Raw genomic sequence first — 25,057 nt, 5'->3', positions numbered from 1 at the left:
TGACTCTCACGCTCAATGCGTGAGTGTTGGCAGCCCTGGTGTAACGGAGCTCAGATGAGTGGGCTCTGATTACAGTTTTAACCCTCTGTCAAACTGCATGTTTTCTGCCATATTTTATGAGAGATAAAATGATTTTCTGCCACAGGAGTTTGACAGAGAATAACTGAAAAAGTACACAGTAAAATAACTTCATAGTAGCCTACTTGTGGTAGAAGTCCAACTAGTACTGACTCCAACAATAAAGTACTTCATTGTATTAGTTGTCTAACTGAGTCCAACTCTGTGTATATGGAACATCCAGTATTTTGGAGGGGTGTAGTGGCAATTTATTATATTACTTTATATAGTAAAACCAAATGATGATATTATGCTTAGAAATTGTTTGGTCAACTCAACCTGTTGTACCACAGGGTAGCATCCCGCCAAGGTCGTACCTGGAGGATGCGGCCCTCCCTATGAGAGCATTGTAAGATAACAGTTTTCCAAGGAAAGTCTTATCTCTTTTACTTCCTGCACAGCAACAGTCCTCTATAAAACACACACACACATTATACCCTGTGTGCATGTGTGACCCATACAAAGTGTGTGATCACAATGTTATGTTTATATTTAATATCATTTTAGAAACCTGTTTAACAATGGACAGCAGGGGGCAGTAGATGGCAGGGTAACACTGCCGTAAAGGGGTTTGTTGTGATTTGCGCCTGCCGTAAACGGACTGATGTGGAGACGGTGCTGCCGCAAGACCCGCCAAACGAACAGCTAAGGATTTTGTTGTTCATCATTTCTCCTGTTTTGCAGGTCAGTTTTGTATACATATTGTCACAAGTGTTATAAATATCCACGGTAGCATAGCCGTGGGAACATGTTTCAAATGGGGGGTGCTGTGGGGGGAAGATTTTTTTTCAACATTATAAAGTAAAATGCTTCAATCTGGTGCACTTTGAGCTGAATTGCCAGAGACCAGATCTAAGGGGTACAACTCTAAACACCCATATCGAAAAGATCGGTTTACATTTTAATAATCAAATAAGTATGTGGACATAACCAATAACCTAACATAGCCAATAACAAGTAAATGTAACTTATTTTATTTTTGTTGTTCATTTGTTTCTTATTTGACCAGTTAACATTTATTTATTTATGCATATTCTTTAATCTCTCCAGATTTAAACAATATTTCTGGTTTACTGTCCTATAGTATGCACTGGAATGATTTCAAACCTGTTTTTATTTATCCCAATAATTATAAAGGTGTGCCTTGGAAATATTTGTTTACATACATTGTTAACAACCCGTTTGAGACCCTCTGAGATAACTTAAACTAAAGTGAACTATCTAAACAGTCAGTCCTTTACCTCACTGAGCCTCTCAGTCTGTCTGGCTATCAGTCCTGTCCAGACAGCTGATATCTGTCCTGTGTGTGAGCTGCGGGTGCCTGATAAGCCAACATCCCCCACTTTCATCGTACAGGGCAAATGGAAACTGTAACCGGGAAAAGGGTGTTATCTTTACTTAATTATGAATGTTGTTACATCAGGGCTGAAAATTCGTTTTTTTGTATTATATTTCCATTTAATCTTGTGGACGTGCAGATTCCCTGTCCTACATCAGGGGGTGCTGCAGCACCCTCAGCACCCCTACTTCCCACGGCCCTGCAGGGTAGTGTTGTGTCACGATGTCCTAGTTTTTGAAGTGGTGTTTGGACGTTGTTTATAGTCTTCAAATCTGCGTAGGAGACTGTCTCGTGGTTGCTGTGTGCGCGTGTGTGTGTAATGGCGGTCGCTATTTTAATGTAGCATAAGCTCTTTGGTCAAAGTGAATGAAAGTACATGTAATTGTTTACAGCTCCTGTACATTTTGTACTTACATATTTTCTGGGTTTATATCCTAAGTATTTTGTATTATCTGTATGTGTTCTATGGTCAGAGTTAATACATAAATGCTTGTGGGATGTTAATGCTAGAACAGATTAGATTCTGATGCTTTACCTGGGAAGGTATTTAAAAGAGTTTGATTACAACATCAATATCTGAAGAGAGAAATTCTTAGTTTAAGTCATGGTGTTTATTTCAAATATATTGAAGACATGAATATATATATATGGACAAGTGTTTATATTGAAGACAGAAAAGGGCATTAATAATTGTGTGTGTGTTGTGTCAAATGTTTATGGACATTAACAATTGTGTGTGTGCCAAATGAATAATAAATTCTGGCAAGACCCGCCAAACGAGCAGCTAAGGATTTTGTTGTTCATCATTTCTCCTGTTTTGCAGGAATACTATCTGTCATCGCGCCCTGCATAGCGGGGCCTGTTACAGATTCTTGGGGGCTCGTCCGGGATTAGCATCGTTTGAGACGACCATATGCTGATCCAGTGATATTGGACCTAAAGGACCGGACTGACAACGTGTTGCCGGAGTGGAGGTGCTTCCAGTTAACGACTCAAGAGGTAGAGAGACCAGATTAAAGGGGATCTACGCCTAGGAGTGCAGAACTGTTTGCCACATTTGCCCACAACACACAGGATGGCTAACAACGAGAGGAAGAGACTAAGCTGGTCCATCAAGAAAGGACTTCATCAGCTAACAGCAGATGAAGCGTATGAAGTTGCCACACACCTCGATCCAGTGGAAGGACTTGACTCATCAGAGCTTAACAGGGACGACGAGGAGGGCTGTGTTGAGTATATTGCTGCAAATATGAAATGTATGACTCTACTAAACCTAGAAGATGAGGGAATGTCAATGTTGTTGTGTCTACAAGATACTGTTGATTTGATTATTGCAAACCGTAGCAGTGGTACAGTGTGTTCAAAAGAGGGTGAAATTGATACTTCTGTTAAGTCACCCATGATGTTATTTGCTACTGTTAACGCTAATCAACAACTTGAGCCATTAGACAATCCAACCCAGACTGGCATTCATGACACAGACATACAGAAACTGTTAAGGGGCTTAGAGGAGGTGCAAAACAAACTTCAACACAGTGTCACCACACCTAGTTCAGATACACCGCAACCTCGCTCTAGCCAACCCAGTAAGCAGTATACACCTAACTCACCACCTACATTTACAGAAGGACTCTCTAATCCCACCCGAGAGAGCATGATTTCCCTTAAAGATCTTTCCCTTCTGCATAGAAGGGATTTTAAGATTCATGGAGGGCAGATAACTGACACTTCATCAGACATTAGCTTTAACAGCTTATGTAAACAGATTGAGGAAGGCTGCAGAGAGCAACACACTGACGACGAGATCATTAGAGCGGTGTTACGCATAGTAAAGGGTGGAAACTTTAAAGACATGCTGACAAACAAGGAAGATCTTACAGTCACCGAGCTGAAGAGTTTCCTGCAGTCCCACTTTGGCGAGAAGAGCAGCACAGAGCTCTTCCAGGAATTGATGTGTGCTAGACAGCATGAAAATGAAGCTCCACAGCAATTCCTATACCGCATGATAGGACTGAAACAAAAAATAATGTTCACCTCCAGGCAGGCAAATGCACTTATTAAGTATGATGCATCTACACTGCAGGGTGTGTTTTTGAATGCAGTCTATCAAGGCATGGGAGAGAGACATGAGGATGTCAGACGGGAGCTGAAACGACTGCTTGCTGACCCCACTGTGTCTGATGAAGCTCTGTTAAGGCAGGTTATCAAGACTACGATGGAAGAAAGTGAAAGAAAGCGCAGACTGGGACGCAGTTCCAACCGCAAGTTAACTCAAGCACACAGCATACTCGCTGAACCTGAAGAGGTACTCAGCAGTGTGGGAGAGACTAAAATCAAAAGTAAGGATAATGTCATCCAGAGATTGAGTGCTCAGGTTGAGGCTTTAACACAGGCAATGGAAACACTGAAACAGCTATCAACAACGACCCAGGTGCCTGAGGGGCGACATCAAACCACCCACCAGTGTTGCTCTGACAAAACCAGACCAGAGAAGAAGACCAGGAGACCGTATGGGTGCCCACAATGCATAGCTCAGGCTCAACCAAACTGTAGCCACTGCTTTTTCTGTGGGGAGGAGGGTCATCGTGCTGTAGGCTGCTTGAAAAGACAGAAGCAGGCGGGAAACGGGCACCGGTCAGGGTAACGGGACGACCACTGACCGACCCAAAGGACAAGTCCCACCCCCAGGAGGTTGCAGCAGCAAGACAAAGCACTGGTCATACACCTATCAACACGCAGAAAAATAACGAACAACACCCAATCCAAAAGATAGCTCCGTTAATTGGCCGAAAGTCGCTATTGAGATGTAGCATGAACGGTTACGCCATAACCACTCTTTTAGACTCTGGGGCCAATGTGAGCATAATAGACAGTGCTTGGAAAGATAGATACTTACCTGGACAAGATATTAGACCCCTCAGTGAACTCATGGAGGATGATCTCTACGTGACAGCTGTCACAGGAGATGCAGTACCTTATGATGGATGGATTGAAGTGGTAGTAAACCTGCAGGGAAACGATGATCCAGACTTATCTATTCGAGGGCCTTTCCTAGTGAGTCGAATAAAAATAGACAGACCATTAGTTGGTTTTAATGTCATCCAGGAACTCTTTAGGAGTCATGAAAGTAGACCCAAAGTTATATCTATCCTTGTCAACTTGCTTACTGGTGCTTTGGGGATTGACAGTGCTATGGCAGAAGCTATGGTGAGTTTCATAAAGACTGAGCAAAAACAGGAACAACAGAATGCTGCAGTAAAGATAGGCAGGAAAGAAGTCACTATTTATACTGGCCAGGTAGCTTATATTAAGTGCAGGGTACCAGTAGATATTAGTGAATCTGACTCACTTGTGCTTTTCGAACCCAATCCCGAAGCTACACCACTGGCACAGCTGAGTGTTGGAGAAGGACTAATGGCGATCCAACAGACAGAGAGACCTTTCGTAAAGGTGCCTGTGTCAAACCATTCCAGAAGTGCTGTGACTCTGCCCAGCTGTACTGTTCTAGGCAACATCGAAACCATTGATAGAGTGATAGAGACAGACAACCCAAGCAGCAAGGACAATCAAGGCCAGGCAAATATAGCCAGTTCTTCCACATCACCACACTCTAACAGTGACAAACCCACTTCTGCACTGTGGCACACCTGTGGATGTCAGCCACCTGAGTGATGAGCAACAGATGAAGGTGGAACAGATGTTACACGAGGAATCGGCAGCCTTTGCTAAAGATGATGGGGACATAGGCTGCATTCCCAGCCTGCAAATGTCCATCAACTTGAAGGACAACATCCCAGTTCAGCGCACATACAGTGCAGTGCCCAAGCCCCTTTATAAAGAGGTTAAAGAGTACATCCAAGACCTGCTTGTAAAAGGGTGGATAGTTAAGTCCAAATCTCCGTACTCAGCTCCTGTAGTCTGCGTCAGGAAAAAAGATGGGTCCCTAAGGTTATGCATCGATTATATAATGTTAAACCAGAAAACAGTACCAGACCGTCACCCATTGCCTCGTATCCAGGAACTCATCGACACCCTAAAAGGCCAAAGCTGGTTCAGCATTTTAGACCAAGGCAAGGCCTACCACCAGGGCTACATTGCTGAAGGATCCAGACACATGACGGCGTTCATCACCCCTTGGGGACTGTATGAGTGGGTGAGGATACCTTTTGGACTCTCCAACGCCCCTGCTGCCTTTCAGCGCAGCATGGAGGAAATGTTGGACTCTCTGCGTGACAACTGCTGTATCCCTTACCTCGATGACATCCTCTGCTACTCCGACTCCTTCACAAGCCATGTTGAGGGAGTACGTCAAGTCCTGAGAGCCTTGCAGTCCCATGGTGTCAAGCTTCGACCAACAAAGTGTGAGCTGTTCCAGAAAGAGGTCAGGTATGTTGGGAGGCTGGTCTCTGCAGACGGTGTCAGGATTGACCCAAAAGACATTGATGCCATCATGTCCCTGAAAGAGAAGAGGCCAAGCACAGCTGGAGAAGTGCGGAAGTTACTGGGTTTCTTAAGCTACTATAGAGCCTATATTCAAAACTTCTCAAGCATTGCAAAACCAGTTTATGATCTGTTAAAAATTAAAGGAAACTCTACCGTGACACAGGGGAAACATAAGGTTGGAAAAGGAGCTCAGCTGCCCTCAAGGACACCTGTCCTGTGGACTGATGATCACCAAAGGATCCTTGAACAGCTGATTGACACGCTTTCACACCCACCTGTGTTGGCCTATCCGGATTTCGAACTGCCATTTGTGCTTCACACTAACGCCTCTCAGCAGGGACTCGGTGCTGTGTTGTATCAACGACAGGATGGAAAATTGAGAGTCATCGCCTATGGTTCAAGAACTCTGTCTCCCGCTGAGAAGAATAACAACATGCACTCAGGGAAACTGGAGTTTCTTGCTCTTAAGAGGGCGATATGTGTGAAATTTAGGGATTACCTGTTCTATGCACCCCATTTCACAGTATACACCGACAATAATCCCCTCACATACATGATGAGTACGGCCAAGCTGAATGCTGTGGGCCACCGATGGGTAGGTGAGCTAGCAGACTTTAGGTTTGATGTCAAATACAGGCCAGGAAGAGTAAACATAGAGAGAGAGACACGCTCTCTCGTCTCCCTCTTGACATTGACACCTACATCAGAGAGTGTACTGAGGAACTCACAAGAGAAACCATCCAAACCACATGGGATGGTTGTGAGTCTGCAATGAGGCAAGATGTTGCTTATGTTGCTGCATTGGACCTGGCTTCATGCTCAAAGTCACCTGTGAATGTGTCACCCCTTACCATTGACCACAGTGAGCTCGTCAATGCCCAAAGGAAGGACCATGCAATCGGTGAACTTATCAAACTTAAAGAGGCCAAGGCAGTATTGACCAATGAGGACAGGAAGAGAGCCAGTGGTACACTCAGAAAGCTCATGAACGAGTGGGGAAAACTGCACATGGAAAATCAACTGTTGTACCGGACAGCCAGTCAGCGGCAGCAGCTCGTCTTACCATCACAATACCACCCCCTGGTACTAAAGCATCTCCATGACGACATGGGACATGTTGGGGCTGAAAGGGTCATCCACCTGGCTCGAGACCGTTTCTACTGGCCTTTCATGAAAAAGGACATTGAAACCTATGTAACCAGAAATGGCCCCTGTATCAAACAAAAGAAACCTGTGACACACGTCAGAGCACCAATGGGCAGCCTCACTTCATCTGCACCACTTGAGCTTGTGTCTATAGACTATATGCACCTGGAAACTAGCAAAGGGGGCTACGAGTACATTTTTGTAGTTATTGACCATTTTACCAGATTTGCTCAAGTCTATGCAACAAAAAATAAATCTGGCAGAACAGGATCTGAAAAAATCTATAATGACTTCATTCCAAGATTCGGCTACCCGGCCAGGTTACACCACGACCAAGGCAGAGAGTTCGAAAATGACCTGTTCAAGACCCTGAGGCATCTGGCTGGAGTTGCTCATTCGAGGACAACCCCATACCACCCCCAAGGACACCCAGCTGAGAGGTTCAATAGAACACTGCTCCAAATGTTGAGGACCCTGGGAGAAAAAGAAAAGAGCAACTGGAAAGACCACTTATCGCTGGTGGTACATGCATACAACTGCACCAGGCATGAGGCAACAGGCTTCTCACCCCACTACCTCATGTTTGGACGGCACCCGTGTCTCCCAGTAGATTTAATGTTTGGTCTGTCAGTCAAAGGTCAGACTGAAACAACACAGGGCTATGCTAAGAAATGGGCTCTGAGAATGAAAGAGGCTTACCGGATTGCATCTGAAAACAGTCAACACTCCAGTGCAAGAAACAAGAAGTAATACGACTGTCACATCAAGGGAGTTGTGCTCCAACCTGGTGATAGAGTCCTAGTCCGCAACATGAGTGAGAGAGGTGGACCTGGAAAATTGAGGTCCTACTGGGAACAAACTCTGTATGTCGTCGTCAAAGAACAAGTTGGTGAAATTCCTGTGTACAAAGTGTGCCCTGAGACAGGTGGTGATAAGATCTGTACCCTCCATCAAAATCTCCTACACGTTGTCAATGACCTACCTGTAAACTTGCCTGAACCAACAGGAAATCCGCTACCTTCTAGAGGGAAGAGCAAGAGTCATCATGTTGAGAAACAACGACAGAGAGAGACATCACAAAGCAGTGACTCAGAAAACTCTGATGATGAGGCACCTAGAGTACAATATTGGCTAAGAGTACCCCCACAAGCTGGACTTCACTCACAGAATATTGAACCTAGGTCTGGATCTCAGCAAAACACAGACGGTCCGAAAAGGGTACCAGAACCACATGGATATAGAGTGCCATCGAGATTTCATACACCAGAACAACATGAGGTTGTTACACCTGAGAGAGAACAACCAGAAGAACGGACTGATGAGGAAGACCTGCCTGTGGATTCTGAAGCACCGGAAGAGCATGAGTATAGTACCCTATGGCTATGTCCGACCTGTGACACCTCAGGATGAGCCAGTGAGGAAATCCACACGGGACAGGAGACCTCCTCAAACGCTGACATATGACTCCCTTGGTCAGCCATCCTTCAGATCATGTGGGCCTAGAGACCCAGTGGGACTCTATACTGTACAAGCCCTGCCATTCTGGAGAATGCAGCCCGTTCCTATGCCACATTGCACTACACACCAGACACTGCCTTACACTACACACCAGACACTGCCTTACACTACACGCCAGACACTGCCTTACACTGTAATGCTACCATACATACATGCATATTGAGAAGGAAAGATTGTTACACCCACTCTCATACATATTGTATTCACCTGTACATTTAAAGAAGTGCCCTTGTGAGAGTGTGTATAAGTGTTTTCAAGTTCTAAGAGAAGGGGCATACGTTAAGAAGTTGATGGTTAATGTCGGGAGCCATTTTTCTTTGTCGGGGAGTGTGTGACCCATACAAAGTGTGTGATCACAATGTTATGTTTATATTTAATATCATTTTAGAAACCTGTTTAACAATGGACAGCAGGGGGCAGTAGATGGCAGGGTAACACTGCCGTAAAGGGGTTTGTTGTGATTTGCGCCTGCCGTAAACGGACTGATTTGGAGATGGTGCTGCCGTTGGCTTGCCATTCTGGCAAGACCCGCCAAACGAGCAGCTAACGATTTTGTTGTTCATCATTTCTCCTGTTCTGCAGGTCAGTTTTGTATACATATTGTCACAAGTGTTATAAATATCCACGGTAGTGTTGTGTCACGATGTCCTAGTTTTTGAAGTGGTGTTTGGACGTTGTTTATAGTCTTCAAATCTGCGTAGGAGACTGTCTCGTGGTTGCTGTGTGCGCGTGTGTGTGTAATGGCGGTCGCTATTTTAATGTAGCATAAGCTCTTTGGTCAAAGTGAATGAAAGTACATGTAATTGTTTACAGCTCCTGTACATTTTGTACTTACATATTTTCTGGGTTTATATCCTAAGTATTTTGTGTGTGTGTTTTGTATTATCTGTATGTGTTCTATGGTCAGAGTTAATACATAAATGCTTGTGGGATGTTAATTCTAGCACAGATTAGATTCTGATGCTTTACCTGGGAAGGTATTTAAAAGAGTTTGATTACAACATCAATATCTGATGAGAGAAATTCTTAGTTTAAGTCATGGTGTTTATTTCCAATATATTGAAGACATGAATATATATATGGACAAGTGTTTATATTGAAGACAGAAAAGGGCATTAACAATTGTGTGTGTGTTGTGTCAAATGGTTATGGACATTAACAATTGTGTGTGTGCCAAATGAATAATAAATTCTGGCAAGACCCGCCAAACGAGCAGCTAAGGATTTTGTTGTTCATCATTTCTCCTGTTTTGCAGGAATACTATCTGTCATCGCGCCCTGCATAGCGGGGCCTGTTACACACTCCTGCAGACTACTCTGTACTCTGTGAGACATGTACCTTTGAAGCGCTTCAAATAAAGAACCAACGAAAGACAACGCTGCTTGCTTTCGCCAGTTTATTATTGATTACTCTCATTGTACATCTTTACAGTATTGACGAGTTTAAAATATCCACGACAATTTGGTGTCAGAAGAGTGGGATCTCTGAAAGCTCCATCGGGGACACCTACGGACGCTGGTGGTCGCTCCGGGATCCTCGGATTCTCTTCTACCTCGACAGAAAACGTACGGGACGAGAGGACCAGCGCCGGGGTGAAACCGATTGACTTCACAAGATCAAATGAACTCAAAAGGCCTTCAATGCTCGGTGAGATGTACAATTTCTAATTGTTTAAAAGTAAAACGTAATTAACCTCCATGACCTTATAAGGCGAGCTGCTCAAAAGTAGGATATTGGTATATCCGTCGTAAAAGGTTTTACGATCAGTTTTTGTGTGATTTGTACTGGGGAACAAATATCACATCACCGACGGGTGAAAAATAGTGTTTTGGTAACACGGGGTGTTTTGGTAACACTTAAAGACTTTCTCCATGGGGACAAAGCAGAGTAGGGGGGCAGGCCAACCTCCTGAGGGCCCAATTGTAGATGTCATGCGAAATATGGTGAAGACAGCTTATCAGAGTTGGAAATATGGACGGAAATGTTCGGATTTCCAAAGGGAGGTTCTTTGAGTAAAAATTAAAGACCTAAAGGAAACATTACAAGTTCATGAGGATGGTATGAGGAAGAAAAATAAAGTTGAAGTAAAAGAGTTCGATAAAATAGAAAGTCACAGAAAGTGTTTGAAATATTGGGAGGATGAAGCAGAATGTCGCAAAAGGAGGCAGTAGCCTCAGTGTCAAAGAAAATATTAAGGTTGAAGATGAATGTGAAGAAAAGAAGGAAAAGAAAGAATTTCCAAAACCATGATAACCCCAGACATCTCTGTATCTTTCCATTGCAGGCCTGAATTACCCTCTCCTCGACTCTGGGTATCCTTTCCCTCCCCCGGCCTGGCTCACCTCAACCACCTCCCCCGCCACTACAAGCCCCAGCCATGCAGTCAGCAGACTCCCCGTCAACTCCAAGCTCGTCCACCCCCATCAGGCCCAAGTATTCCGGGACATCAACGGGATAAACAAACCTGATGCCCTAGGGGACCAAGCGGGCGTTTGGGAGACACACCTCAGTAATGCCTTCCTCAACGGACTCACAGCCAAAGCGCAAGCCGCACAGAATGCTGGCCGCTCACAATACCGAGGGAGAGGCAGAGGAGGTTTTCCGAGGCAGAGGACGAGAAGCAAGACCTTCAAACGACGAAAGATGTTTTAAGTGTGGCAGTGTTGAACATTGGATCCGGGACTGCCCAATGAACACTGGCAGCGGAGGCAGAGGGGGACAGCAAGGACGGGGCCATTCACAATCAGACTGACCTACACCAGAAAAGGGAGGAAGGGGCCCAATCGAGCGAGACGGAAATTCAGCCTCATTTAAGAAATGTCCAACACTCACACGGACAATTATGGGCACTGAATTAACTTTTCCGGTTGACTCAGGGGCCACACACTCCGTGATAAAAATGGCAGATTTGCCAAATTTTAAATTTAGTAGTATTTATCCACTCAATAGGAGCAAGGTGTAAGCGGCAGGTGTAACTATAAAGGAGAAGTTTTCAGTACCAGTCCAGTGTAAAGATAACGGTGATGACAGCCACCCATTTCCCACATCAGTCAAACACAGTTTCCTTCTGTCATCTATCTGCCCTATACATTTACTGGGCAGAGATCTGATCCTCCGGTTTGGCCTTGACCTTATTTCTACAAATTAGGGTCTAAAAGTCAGACGACCATCTCCCACGTTGGTCCAAAAACTCTCATTTGACGAAGAATTGTTGTATGTGAATCAATGGCTTGCAACATTTCCTGATTCTCAGAAACTGTTGCGTTTGGCCCTTCAGCGTGTCCTCACTGGCTGTACTCATGGAGGCTTCTCATTTACATTGCACTGCTAGCGTTTCTGATGATACATGCAAATACTATGATGAACAGTTTCTGTTGGAATGTGTAAATGATAACATCATGCTTGAAACAATGTATTGGAGCTCCCTGCGCAGCGCTATTTCTGTCACACTCACACCCACACAACACAAGCTGTATCAAATCCCAGGGGCGGTCCCGCACATTTCACTAGCAAGGTGCCCCACTGATAGATGGAGGGATTTGGGTCCACTCGTTAAAGTTTGGGAGTCAGCCACTGATTGGGCACCTACACACACAGAATATGTCATGTACTCTATGTCACATGACGTATATAAAACGAAAATTTGCACGAACGTAGCCGTTCTGCGCACATTGGTAATGCCACTTTTCCCGCCTTTACGTGTAATTCTCATATTTCTGAGCTTCCTGCCACGCTTTCAGATGTGCCTCCCACACTCTGGGCAGCTCACAAATATGAAGTAGGTTTAATCCGCTCTGCCGAACCTGTTGTAATCACTCCAAAGTCTACGTACCGTCCCAACCAACCCCAGTACCCATTAAAAACGTGAAGCCATTGATGGCATTCGTCCATTTTGTACCTCTCTGCTTAAACAAGGGGTCATTGTTGCATGTAATGATTCTCCAGTCCACACTCCTGTTTTTCCGGTTAAAAAGATTCGTGACAAACCCCCTGACGAATGGAGATTTGTGCAGGATTTACGAGCTGTAAATTAAGTTTGTACATGCACGCTCACCGCTCGTTTCCAAATCCTTATCTGATTCTTTCCAAAGTTCCAGCCTCTGCAGCATTTTTCACTGTTGTAGACCTCTCAAATGCATTTTTCAGTGTCCCTGTACAAAGACAGTCAATTTTGGTTTGCATTTGAGTATGAGGGTAAACCTTACACATTCACACGTTTGTGCAGTGGCGGGCCGTGCATTTCACACCTAGGCCTTCAGTGATGTCCTACACAGTCCTACCTGAATTATTCCACCTCTTAATACCATCATTATGACGCCATGGTTCTAGAAACTATACATTTAGACAGAAACGCAGTATAACCGGGCGTTGCATCACCTTAACATAGTCAAGTACAACAGAGTTATATTAATATTTCCGAAGCATTTATAATCAATATATCCGCATTTACAATTAAGAGTGTTAAACTACCAGCTTTAAGATCGCTTGGATACGTTCAAAACTTAAAAATAAAAGGGGCTTTTAAGGCATTAGTCTACAAAGTTTTATTAAGTCCACCAAACCAAGTTTGTTCACTAAACAGCGCATTGTCGCACCCAAAGCAGTTTCATTTAAGAAACGTGACGATAAAGACACAAACTATTCACTGAAAATAAAAGAAAACAAACAAATAATTTGCATTTGTTCATGAGGATATATTTGCGACAGTGGTGAAAGTGTATTCCTAGCACTGAATGTCCACTTTGATAAAGGTTAAACCAAAACAATTCAACAAGTCTCCTTGAGTACTTTTACTGCACAGCTGAGCCAGTGCGCCACACACATCTCTATATCTCTTGCAGAAGCATCAAACATTTATTTTTTATATATTTGTCATTTTAATTACATATATATTAATTCGTTAATATTGATTTAATATTAACGACATAAAATGACAAAAATATATTAAAATAAAATAAAAAATAAAATGCTTTGTACTCACCAAAACAACTGATTATTTGAATACAAAATCCATCCTCCTTTCTTTCCTCAAGAAGACTTCAATGACTGTTGTACAGTTTATCTGTGCGTTTCAGTTCCACCAATAAGTCATTTTCTATAGACATGAAGGCTAATGATGAAAGCCTAGTCTGTCCAGTAGAATTTCTGGCATAAGTTTTAATTCGCTTTAAGGCCGAGAATGACCGCTCGACAGAAGCAGTGGACACAGGGATAGTCACTGCCACACATGCCAATGTGTAAAGCTGCCCCATGCTCTCACTCAGATTTTTCTGCTTAAGGAAATCAAGGAGATCAATGGGACTTTTCCCTTCAAAATCAGTCATGGCATACATTACAGTCAGTTCTGTTTTTAGCCGGGACAGATCGAACAGTGTTCCGTGACTCTGTGTTAATTTGGCTAAGGCTGTATGCGGGAATTTTTTCCGGTAGGTCTGAAAGTGCTGGGGGTCCAGGAGGGAGAGAAACATTAATTTTTCGTGGTCTTGAAACCTACTCCGTATCTGGCAAAGAATGTTGTCCAGAATATTGCTGTGGAGTTGTTGGTAGTATGCGCGAAGGTCTCCTTGTGCTGTACGTGGGCCTCTGCGTGCGCTCGGACCACTTGAGATGCGCGCTGTGTCCTCGTAGATCTGACGAAACTGGCACCTCTCTCGCTCAATTGTGTCACAAAACTCGTTCACCCTTGTCAGACAGAATTGTACATCCAATGTTTGTTTCTGTAGTATTCCAAAGAGCACATCTGAATGCTTAAAAATCCCATTGAATGTTTCAAGCAAAAAACAAAACTCAAAATCATCCAGACGTGCATTAAATCCATCAGCGCTAAGCATAGTATCCCCATCATACTCCTCATGATGTTCCAGTATGTGGTCAAACACCTCCTTTAGGGAAACTCTCTTCTCAAAGACTGCATTGACCAATCTCGATGTATATTGCCACCGCGTTGGTGCAACATTAGGAAGACGACGCTTGCAAATGTCATCCAGCAGTTGCGTGCGCTTAGGGGATGAGGAGAAAAATGCTGCAAGGCCATTGAGGCTGGCAAAAAAGACCTTGCATTCTTTAAGCTTTGAGGCCCCTTGAGTCAGTACTAAATTTAGTCGATGTGCATAGCAGTGAATGAATAAGGCCATAGGTGCCCTCTCCTTAACTTTAGCCTGCACCCCGTTTAGTCCAGATGCCATGACCGCTGCGCCATCATAACACTGTGCCACAACTTTATCCAGACTACATTCATATTCCTCCATGAAACGGAAAAGAAGAGCGGCAATGTCATCAGCTCGCTTGCCGCTTGTAACATCTTCAAATCTGACAAACCGCTCCTTGACACCTGTGTCCGTCACATAACGCAGGACAAGTGCCAGTTGTGCTACATTACCCACGTCTGTCGTTTCGTCCACCATAACAGCGACAAAGGGTGCTTTTTTAATCTCCATTTTGATCTCTTCTCCCATCACTTCAGCAATAGCATAAATCAGGTCGTTTTGTATTTTGCCTGACGTCCCAGTAAACACTTTGTTTGTGGACAGGTGGTAATGCAAGTCTGTGTTGTTCTCAGCAAGCAAAGAAAGAAGCTCCACGTAGTTTCCTCTGTTTCTGGACTCGGCGCTTTCATCGTGTCCCCTAAATGAAAGTTCCTGTTTACCCAAAAACAGGACACAATCAATCAGTCTTTTCAATATTTCCCTATTTTTGTTCACCCTTTCGTTGTGGAGCTCCGTTTCCCGGCGCACTTGTTCGTTGAGCTGTAGATCCACTCGGGTGTCCCCAAAGGTTTTCAAAAGCACCATTGCTTGTAAGTGCCCAGCCGTGCTTTGGTGTCTCGTTGCTGCCTTGGTTAGACAACTCAAGTTTGCAAATCCAGTGTGGCTCCAAACACCAAATCGATCAGTTGCAAATAGCAGGCATTCCCAGCAGTACAATTTGCAGTGCCTCTCGGAGGCTGTGAGCCAGGGGTACCGCTCGTAGTTAGTGATTTGAAAGTGGCGGACAAACCCTTTCCCCCGCTGTGATAGGCTCGCTAGCGTCGGGGTTGGCCGTTCTCTTCTCACGATGTCTAGCTTTTCTTGAAAAGTTCGTCTTGAAAATGGCGTTGTAATTATATCTGCGACCAAATCGATCTCTTCTCCTCCTTCAGCCATTGTGGGTTGAAAAAAAACAGCTTGTAGAAATCTACACAAATTAGCTCGTTCAAATTCAAGTTCAGTTTGCTAGCTCTACATAGCTCTGCCTCTCAATAGTGCGTATCCAATCAAAAGACGTGCACGTGCTAACGTCATCGTACGCCTGCTAGCTGGCCCGTTGTCGCCAACTCAAAATCTGATTGGTTAACGCCACAGTTTTGTTTCCGTTCACTTTAATCTACAGGCGCCCGCACTGTTGATTCTGAAGGCCTAAGGGCAGATTTCTTGGACCCTGGCAACACATTATGGCTGAAATATGATTGGATAAAAGCTCTAACATAAAGGCCAACCCTCCAAATCTCGTTCTGAGGCTGGAAGCAGCGCAACCAAGAGGAAAGCTATGAAATGAAGAGAATAGACTACAGGGAATAATTTAATACATATTTGTGGAAAAAATATATCAAAATTTAATTTATATTCTGATGATGTTTAGGCCAGCAGAGAAGGCCTTGCTGGCCCTGACGGCCCACCACTGCGTTTGTGTCAAGGCTACTGCGAATCTCCTACTGTGTACAACCAAGCATTGTGTACAAGTTTGGCCTCTCTCCAAGTTTCTAAAGGCACCGCTCTCATACAATATGTTGATGACCTCATGATTTGCGCACCCACAGCAGAACAGTGTGAAGCTGATACCATTTCCTTGTTAAAACACCTCACAGCCGAGGGCCACAAGGCCAGTTTGTCTAAACTTCAATATGTGCAAAAGACAGTTACATTTCTGGGTCACATCATTTCAGGAGAGGGAAAAACGCTTTCAGATAAGCGTATTGCATCATTGGCTGCTCTGCCAAAACCTGTCACTAAGCGACAGATGATGTCATTTTTGGGTATGTGTTCATACTGCAGGTCATTCATTCCTAACTATTCTCCGCTCGAACAGCCACTCCGTACAATCACGCATGTCACCGGTTTGAAACCTGCAGATCGCCTTACATGGATGCCGGAAGCCGACGAAGCCTTCATTAACATGAAGCTGGCTCTCCAATCCCCTCCGACGCTAGGTCTACCTGATCCTACCAAGCCTTTTACACAGGCAGTGGATGAACGCGATGGGTGTATGACCTCAGTTCTCCTTCAAGATCATGGGGGAAAACAGAGGCCTGCCTATTTTTCCTCCAAGCTAGACCCTGTAGCTGCTGGCCTGCCAAAATGTCTCTGTGCAGTTGCTGCAGCTGAAAAAGCTCTCAACTCCTCACGTGACATTGTAGGTTATGCACCTTTGACACTGTTGGTTCCACAAGCTGTTTCTCTCATCCTCTGTGAACAGAGAACATCACACCTCTCTGCTGCACGTCATCTTAGGCATCACACATGCCTGTTAGACATGCCTAATGTTGAAGTCAAACGCTGTAGCACTCTGAACCCAGCATCTCTTATGCCTCGAAGACGGTGACGAACACGACTGTGTTGCCGAGCTTCTTATTGTATGTACTCCCAGACCTGACTTAAAAGATGTACCCCTGACAAATCCTGACCTAATTTTGTGTGTTGATGGGTCCGCCTCTCGCGACCCTGTGGGCACTAATCGGGTGGGTTTCTCAGTTTTTTCAGATTCTGCTGTCCTCTGTTCCGGACCGCTCCCATGCCACCTCTTAGCACAAGCAGCAGAGCTCGTAGCACTCACTGAGGCCTGCACTTTTGCTAAAGGCAAATCTGTAACTATCTACACTGAGTCACGTTATGCTTTCAGGGTAGTACATGATTTTGGGGCTATCTGGAAGTGTAGACAATTCCTGAAATCTGACAGAAAGCCAGTACTTAACCATGTCCTAGTTGCACTATGTAAACGCTCTGCACACACCGGCAACACCGACCCTGTCTCATTAGGAAATGTGCTAAATTGACACATGGGTTAGACCATGTGTCAAAAGGGGGGATGTTAGAGGCCATTAATAGAACTTAGTCCATCATAGGGTAAGAAACACTGTCTAGTAATGGTTGACATGTGGTCCAAATGGGTTGAAGCATTTCCGATAAACGCAAATGCTGTGGCTAAAGCTTTACTAAGGGAAATTATTCCTAGATTGGGGATATCAAGCAAGGTCTCTAGCGACAATGGTTCACATTTTGCTAATGAGGCCATTGCACAGATAGGAGAATACCTTGGCATGGACATCAGAAAGCATTGTGCTTACCATCCACAGAGTAGTGTTGCAGTGGAAAGAGAGAACGGTACAATCCAAAACAAACTAGCAAAATGCTGCACAGACACAGGTTTATCCTGGACACAAGCCCTGCCCATTGTGCTGATGTACATGAGAATGCGGAAACGAACACGGAGTCAACTCAGCCCTTTTGAGATCCTTTTTGCAGCTCCTCCACAGATTGGGATCAAGGCGCCAGGATGTCCTCTCCCCTCCACAACTTTGTGTGAGGATGCTATGTTGTCATATTGTGTTAAACTGTCATCCAATTTAGCAGATATCAGACGCCAGGTAGCGGCAGCTCTACCTACCCCTGCTACTGGTCCACTCCACCGTATCCAACCAGGCAACTTCGTGCTGGTCAAGGACTTCCGGAGAAAGAGCTGGAGATCCAGCCGTTGGCAAGGTCCCTACCAGGTGCTTCTCGTCACTCAGACAGCGGTCAAGGTTGCCGAGAGAGCCACGTGGGTCCACGCCAGCCACTGCAAAGCTGTCATCTCCGCCCCAGTCTAGCCGGTCCAGTAGAAACAGACAACGACAAGTGACGTGCCAAGTCACCACCAGCACCACACATGCAGCACCCTACACCCTAGTCCCACACACAAGACTCATGGGCAACGGCCAGCTGTGCTTTTTCATATGCCTCTGGTTCCTCGTCTGTGCCGTCATGGTGTGGGGTTTAATTGACATGGTCATGAAGGCACGGGCTCAGTCAGACTAGACACATCCACGAAGCAGATGACAACACCAAGAACATAAACTTTGTGCCTGATCACTGGCGAGTGATTGAAGATGGAGCCCCTCGGACAAGAATTAGCTAACGCCCACCTGGAAAGTATGATCTCCTCTGCATTTGTACAATACACCGCTCTCCTTCAAACCACTGGAAATGTTACGACCAACCCAGAATCAGCCCCCACTGATTCCGACACTGAAGAGTCAGACACTGAACTGTAAAATTGTGTGTAAAATTGCCATTCCCTCGTTTCAGTATTCTTTTGCTTTCCACATACAGAGTCTGTCCTCCACAAAAACAGCCACTTTCCATGATATGTTTATGATGTGTTTATTTAAACCAGGTTGTATTCATTGATGTGTTATATTAGTCTATCTATCCTGTCATTTGTTTTATTTTCATGATTGATCAGAGTATGATCAAAAGGGGGGAATGTAGTCCCAATTTCTTATATTACTTTATATAGTAAAACCAAATGATGATATTATGCTTAGAAATTGTTTGGTCAACTCGACCTGTTGTATCACACGGTAGCATCCCGCCAAGGTCGTACCTGGAGGATGCGGCCCTCCCTATGAGAGCATTGTAAGATAACAGTTTTCCAAGGAAAGTCTTATCTCTTTTACTTCCTGCACAGCAACAGTCCTCTATAAAACACACACACACCTTATACCCTGTGTGCACTCCTGCAGACTACTCTGTACTCTGTGAGACATGTACCTTTGAAGCGCTTCAAATAAAGAACCAACGAAAGACAACGCTGCTTGCTTTCACCAGTTTATTATTGATTACTCTCATTGTACATCTTTACAGTATTGACGAGTTTAAAATATCCACGACAGGGGCCCTAACGGGACCTTCCTCTTGAAAGAAAGGGATAAGATAAAATAACTATAGGAAACAGTTCTGAACTGTTTCCGCCAATTCTTTAAGTTCGTTGTTCGCGAACTGCTTCTCTTTAGCTTTTGGCGGAAGGCGGCGACTCAAACAAACGAATCGTTTTGTGGGAGGAATCAGTTCATCTCGTTCACTTCAAAGATTTGTTCAAAAAGAACGAATCGTTCGCGAACGACCCATCACTAGTTATGACCTGTTTAGTTGCCGTGTTATTTGTTAGAGTTATTTTCTGTTGACCTCTTTTATTGGCCTAGTTATTATACATTTTTGTGTAAATATAGTTTCTTTAACAACTCCTGTGTGGCCTTACCGCTTGGTCCCTGGCGCTCGAAAACTGACAGATGGAGGATTGATATTCTTTTAGGTTGGGACCTATGGTTGGGACACATCACTGAGTACGATCTCTATAAAATTGAGAAATAGACCTTTTGGAAAAAAAACATTGAAATAGAAGCATGATTTAAGCTTTTAAAATGTGTGTGCCAAAGTAGTAAATTCTTAAATGATAGTTACTCAACTCATTTATTTCATGAATTAAGTTCTAAAATTACAGGTCATATTCCATTATCACTTGTATTATATTTATCAAAGTTAGAGGTTTCCCTATGGCATAGCCTCTGTGGTGGAGCAACAGAGGCTATGCTATTTATTTTAATTTTATTTGATATTAATGCTGTTAATTACACGAGTGTCTGAGGGTCTGTCAGGGAGGGCTCTCCTCCTCATCGCTCTCATATGTGCAGTTTTATCAAAGATGTTCAACTTAAAAGTATAATTCACATGTTGGGTGCTCTCATTTCCCTTACTCACCGATATCAAACCTGCCTCTGCTCGTGTTTTCTTCCTTGTCTGATTCCTGAACACTGCACCATGTCTGCGCAGCTCAGATATGAACCAGCAGGTTCTGATCATTGTTGTCAAAATGTTCAATGATTATTTTGTGCATTGTATGGCACCATGAGGTTGTTGTGGAGAACGCTCTGTCCCCCCTGGTCTGGTACTGGTTGTTGTCGTACTTAATAGATTTATTAGCTATTTCATTATTTTCAACATTATATTTTTGACGATTATAGTATACGGTTTGTTGATATTTTGTCATTTCAGGATTACCATTTCATGTTGCCTACCGCTACCAAGGACATTACATTTCAGCTGGACATTGTTTTTGTTTTTTTCTCACTGGACCTTTTCCCATTCCTTGAAGAGCACCTGATTGTTGACTTGAACATCACTAAGAGAGAGTTTAAATACTGACCAGTGCAGTGGATTGGAAATCTATACCACACTTTATTGCACATCAGACAGGACACACAGTCACACAATTATTGAACACTGTTGGAACATTTTAAAGTTGTTCAAACCATAGGCATAATTTATTCTAGGGACACTGGGGACATGTCCCCACCACTTTAGGAATGGCCAATTTTGTCCCCACCACTGTGCGTTAGGATCATTTGTTAGAAATGTTCTGAAAATAGTTCTCAAAAAGAATTGTACTCTTTGAGAAAGCTTTATTTGTACAAGAGAACATGTACAATCTGGAGGACTGTTCTCTCTTTCTGGGTGTGTTTCTGGGAACCCAAGTGGTGCAGTTTGGACCTGCGACATGTTTAATATCAGTAATAATTGAATCGAGAATAGTATCGTTGCAATCGTTGCAATCGTTGCTCCGCTTTGCCTCAGCCTAGTTACTGCACTAGTCGTAAAAGAAAGTATTGTAATCATAAGGGTGTATCTTCTTCTTATCGTGTCCACAAGGCAGTCAGTTACAGGGCTTGGTTAGATGTGGTTCAGCCACAGCTGATGATAAGCTAAGGATGAGCTAAGCATAGCATAAGCTGAGCATAAGGGTGTATGTATATGTATGTATTGTCTGCGGGGGGCTTAATGCAGTAGTGGGTTTTATTTCATCTTAAAAAAGTGTCCCCACCACTTTTTCTAACAAAGTGGAGATAAAAGTGGTGGGGACACATGGCTAAAACAATTTTACACTGTTGGAACATCTTAAAGTTTACAGAAGCCTGGTCCTTTCTCTGTATTGAGTCTTTGTTTACTTTGAGTGAGGGGCCCGGCTCCAGCCGGCCCTCTCCCTCGTGTGCAGCCTGAAGTGTGTGTTCAGGTGCGCCGACTGGTTGAAGCACTTCCCGCAGACATGGCAGCGGAAGGGCTTCTCCCCGGTGTGGATGCGGTGGTGCCTCTTCAGCATGCTGACCGTGGTGAAGCTCTTGCGGCACACTGCGCAGCTGTACGGCTTCTCCTTGGTGTGCCAGCGCATGTGGACCTCGAGCTGGCAGGCAAAGCTGAAGCCCTTCCCGCACTCTTTACAGCTGTGCCACCTCTGGAGGCTCTGGCTGGAGAGAGAGGAGCGGGGCGGGGGCGGCTTCAGGGATCTGACATTCTTGATCTGCATTATGTGCATGCTCTGTTTTCCATTGGAGCGGAGTAACCCTCTCACCTGCTGCTCTGCTCTCTCAGTCCGGTGACTCTTTGATGCAGAAAGGCTCTGAGACACCCTGCAGTGGACAGTCCTGGGGGGGGTTAAGCTGTTGGCTGGCTGCTGTGTCCTGCTGTCCTCTTTCTCCCTCTCTGCCTTCATTTCCTGGGATGTTAGTGGAGGTGGGGAGACACTTTGTCTGCTACACACACTTTGGGTTGCTGGAGGATTTGTCCTCTGGAGAGGCTCCTCCTGACTACAATTCCCTCCCTCAGAGTCGCTTGCCTCTTGTGAACAACAATCCGTCTGAAAGTTTGCCAGGTTTGGTTCTTCTTTGATTTCGGGCAGAGGCTCCACACTGCTAATCCACTCAGACTCACAGGGCTGCTCATCGTCTTGGGGCTGCGCCGAGTGAGGTTCTGAAAGATTACAAAAATCACAGTCATGCTAGGGGTATTTGCATAAACATACTGCGGTGCTGTGACTTTTGAAGGGTTGCCCTGCTGAAGACGAAGTACAAGGTGCTCATACTTTATTCAGAATCCTCTAAGATGTACTGATTAGTAGTCAGAAATAAGAATAAGAAACGGGTCTATTTCCAAGAGGTTTAAACAGATGAAGAATCTGCTTTGGTGTATATGGTGCATATATAAACACAGTCAAAGATAAATTGTAAGAAAAACGACCAAAGAAAAAAAACTATTCAAAATTATAATATTATAACGTGAAAATATTTACATGAATTAAAGCTATACCAAAAAACTACGTGCAGCATAATATGATCAAATACTCTGAATGTTTTTATTAAATATGTGCAGAATTGTTATGAAAAGTGGAAAGCTGTGCAAATATTAAAAGAGGTCGCTTTGTTTACAAATGTGCATGAAGGGTTGAGGAGGACTGAGAGTACTGAACACAAGATATTGTTGCATTGTGTGCACCTATGGAACGCATGTACAGATAATTCTACAAATAATACATATAGATATAATCTCCATCTTTGTTCTGATCAGTTTGTGTAAGCTCTATTGTGGTATAAAAACACACACGTTTTGCTATTGTTGTTTTTTTTCTGCCTCAGTTTTATTTATTTTTCAGTGTCAATGAAATACAAAACATAAAATGTAGCTAATGTTTTACAAAGCCTAAGCGCCCCAGGGATAGCTTCAACCACTCGCACCACCTATGAGCGGAGCCCCGCAGAGAACACATCGAGGGAAGCCAAGGAGGTTTGACATGCCGGCTGACAGCGCTTCTCACCGGGCTGCAGGAGGAGCCTCTGCACGGCCACATTCAGGAGTCGCTTCAGCCGCTCGTTCTCCTCCCTGGAGCGCAGCAGCTCGCCCTGGTACTCCGCCACCGTGTTCTTAACGGCGCGGAAAATCTCCTCAGCGGCCGCGGTCAGCCTGTCGTTCAGAAACACGTTGAGCAGCTCCAGTTTGGTCATGTTTCTGCCTGCTGCTCCACAGGCGGAACGTCCTTCTATTTACATCCGCTCACCCGGAAGTGTAGAGAGGACAAAAAATAAGCATCGCTGTCAGAGGTGAGAGGGAGAGGCTCCCCCTGCTGGAGACTACACACAGCTGCATACTGTCACACAGAAATTGTGCGAACCTCATACCTGTTTCCACAAGTCCAGACTCATCTCAAGTAGCTCATTGAACCTGGCTGTTCTTCATATCAGGTCTCTGGCAGGCAAGTCACTTATAATGAATGATTGTATTATCAACCACAGCCTTAACTTTATGTTTTTAACTGAAACCTGGCTAGATGACAAAAACAGTGGAGCTGTTCTCATTGAAACAGCCCTTCCGAACTTCAGTTTCATGGGTGAGAACGGGTGAGAACCATAGGTGAGAACAGAGCACACAGGAAAGGAGGTGGAGTTGCCACTTTGTTTAATAATAGTTTTCTTTTTAAGAATATTTCAATGCAATCATTTCCCTCTTTTGAATATCTGGCTGTTCAGTTACATTTCTCTTGTTGAGCACAGTTCCTAACTATCTACAGACCACCAAAGTATTCAGCAACATTTCATGAAGATTTTTTTGAATGATTGTCAATCAGCTGTATTCATTTTGACCCCATACTCGTCGTGGTCGGTGACTTAAAACATTCATTCGGACAACCCCATGGACAGTAGTGCTATTGAATGAGCAAATCTCCTGGAAAGCTATGGACTCATCCAGCATGTGAAAGAACACTCTTGATCTGGTTATAACCAAAGGTCTTAATATTTCAAACATCCTGGTCACAGATGGTGGTCTCTCAGACCACTCCTGCATCTTCTTCCAGATCGACCAGTGTTTTCCTAAAGGGGCAACCACCCATAATCACAAAACCACACATCACAGAGAACACAAGCAAGTTGTTCATCAGGCCTTCTCTTCCACTGCCGAACCTCATTCAAACTCTGTTGGTTGACATCTCATTGATGCTCTCGCCCCTGCTACAGTCAAAGCTGTCTCTGGTAAAAAAAAGCACCATGGAGAAACGCCACTGGTGAAGCTTCAAATTAGGGAATGCAGAAAAGCGGAACGCAGATGGCGTAAATCAAATCTCCATGTTCATTTTGAGATTTTGAAAGACTGTCTCCATACTTATGACTTCATGCTACGGAATGCAAGAAGCTCCTATTTCTCAGAATGAATTGCCAAAAACAGCAATAACACTTGTGCCTTGTTCTCAACTGTTGACAGGCTGACAACAGGCTGACAAGCTGACAACCCCCCCCCCCCCCCCCCCCCATATCAGTAGCCCCTGAACTCCTTTCTGCTGAATCATGCAACAACTGTGCATCTTTGTTCACCAACAAAATCCAAAATATAAGACTAGCGATCAGTGCCTCCATTTCAGAAAATGTTTTGATGTCTCCGGACACAAACTCTAACTGCAAGCTACACTTTTATCCTATCAACCAAGTGCTCTGGAGAAGATTGTGTTGGGTTTAAGGCAATTTCCCCAAATCACTGAAAACAGCTGTAATCAAGCCTTTCCTGAAAAAGAACAATTTGGACGCTTCAATCAGGCAGAAGGCCAATTTCAAACCTGCCCTTTTTGGGAATAATCATTGAAAAAGCTGTTTTTCATCAGCTCAAC

At 44.2% G+C, this 25,057-nt stretch overlaps 1 protein-coding gene and 1 long non-coding RNA gene across 3 annotated transcripts; one reads left to right on the top strand and one right to left on the bottom strand.

Moving 5' to 3' along the window:
• Positions 1–1,738: 1,738 nt before the first annotated feature.
• Positions 1,739–13,092, top strand: LOC307040464. Of its 2 annotated transcripts, XR_013808504.1 has the most exons (3): positions 1,943–2,712; positions 9,819–9,888; positions 9,995–13,092. It is a non-coding gene; the product is annotated as an uncharacterized lncRNA (long non-coding RNA). The 2 variants fall into 2 exon arrangements; XR_013808503.1 differs by lacking the exon at positions 9,819–9,888 and having other exon boundaries at positions 1,739–2,712.
• Positions 13,093–20,778: 7,686 nt separating this feature from the next.
• Positions 20,779–24,654, bottom strand: LOC307039714 (uncharacterized protein). Its single transcript, XM_079682052.1, has 2 exons — positions 23,219–24,654; positions 20,779–22,377 (listed from the first exon to the last, which is right to left on the bottom strand). Exons 1-2 carry the CDS (start codon positions 23,403–23,405, stop codon positions 21,575–21,577), a joined length of 990 nt encoding a protein of 329 aa, XP_079538178.1. The 5' UTR covers positions 23,406–24,654; the 3' UTR covers positions 20,779–21,574.
• Positions 24,655–25,057: the final 403 nt, after the last annotated feature.

This window comes from Notothenia rossii (genome assembly GCF_949606895.1).
Source record: "Notothenia rossii genome assembly, chromosome: 5".
Taxonomy (NCBI): Eukaryota; Metazoa; Chordata; class Actinopteri; order Perciformes; family Nototheniidae; genus Notothenia; species Notothenia rossii.
This window is presented reverse-complemented; position numbering and strand designations above follow the sequence as displayed.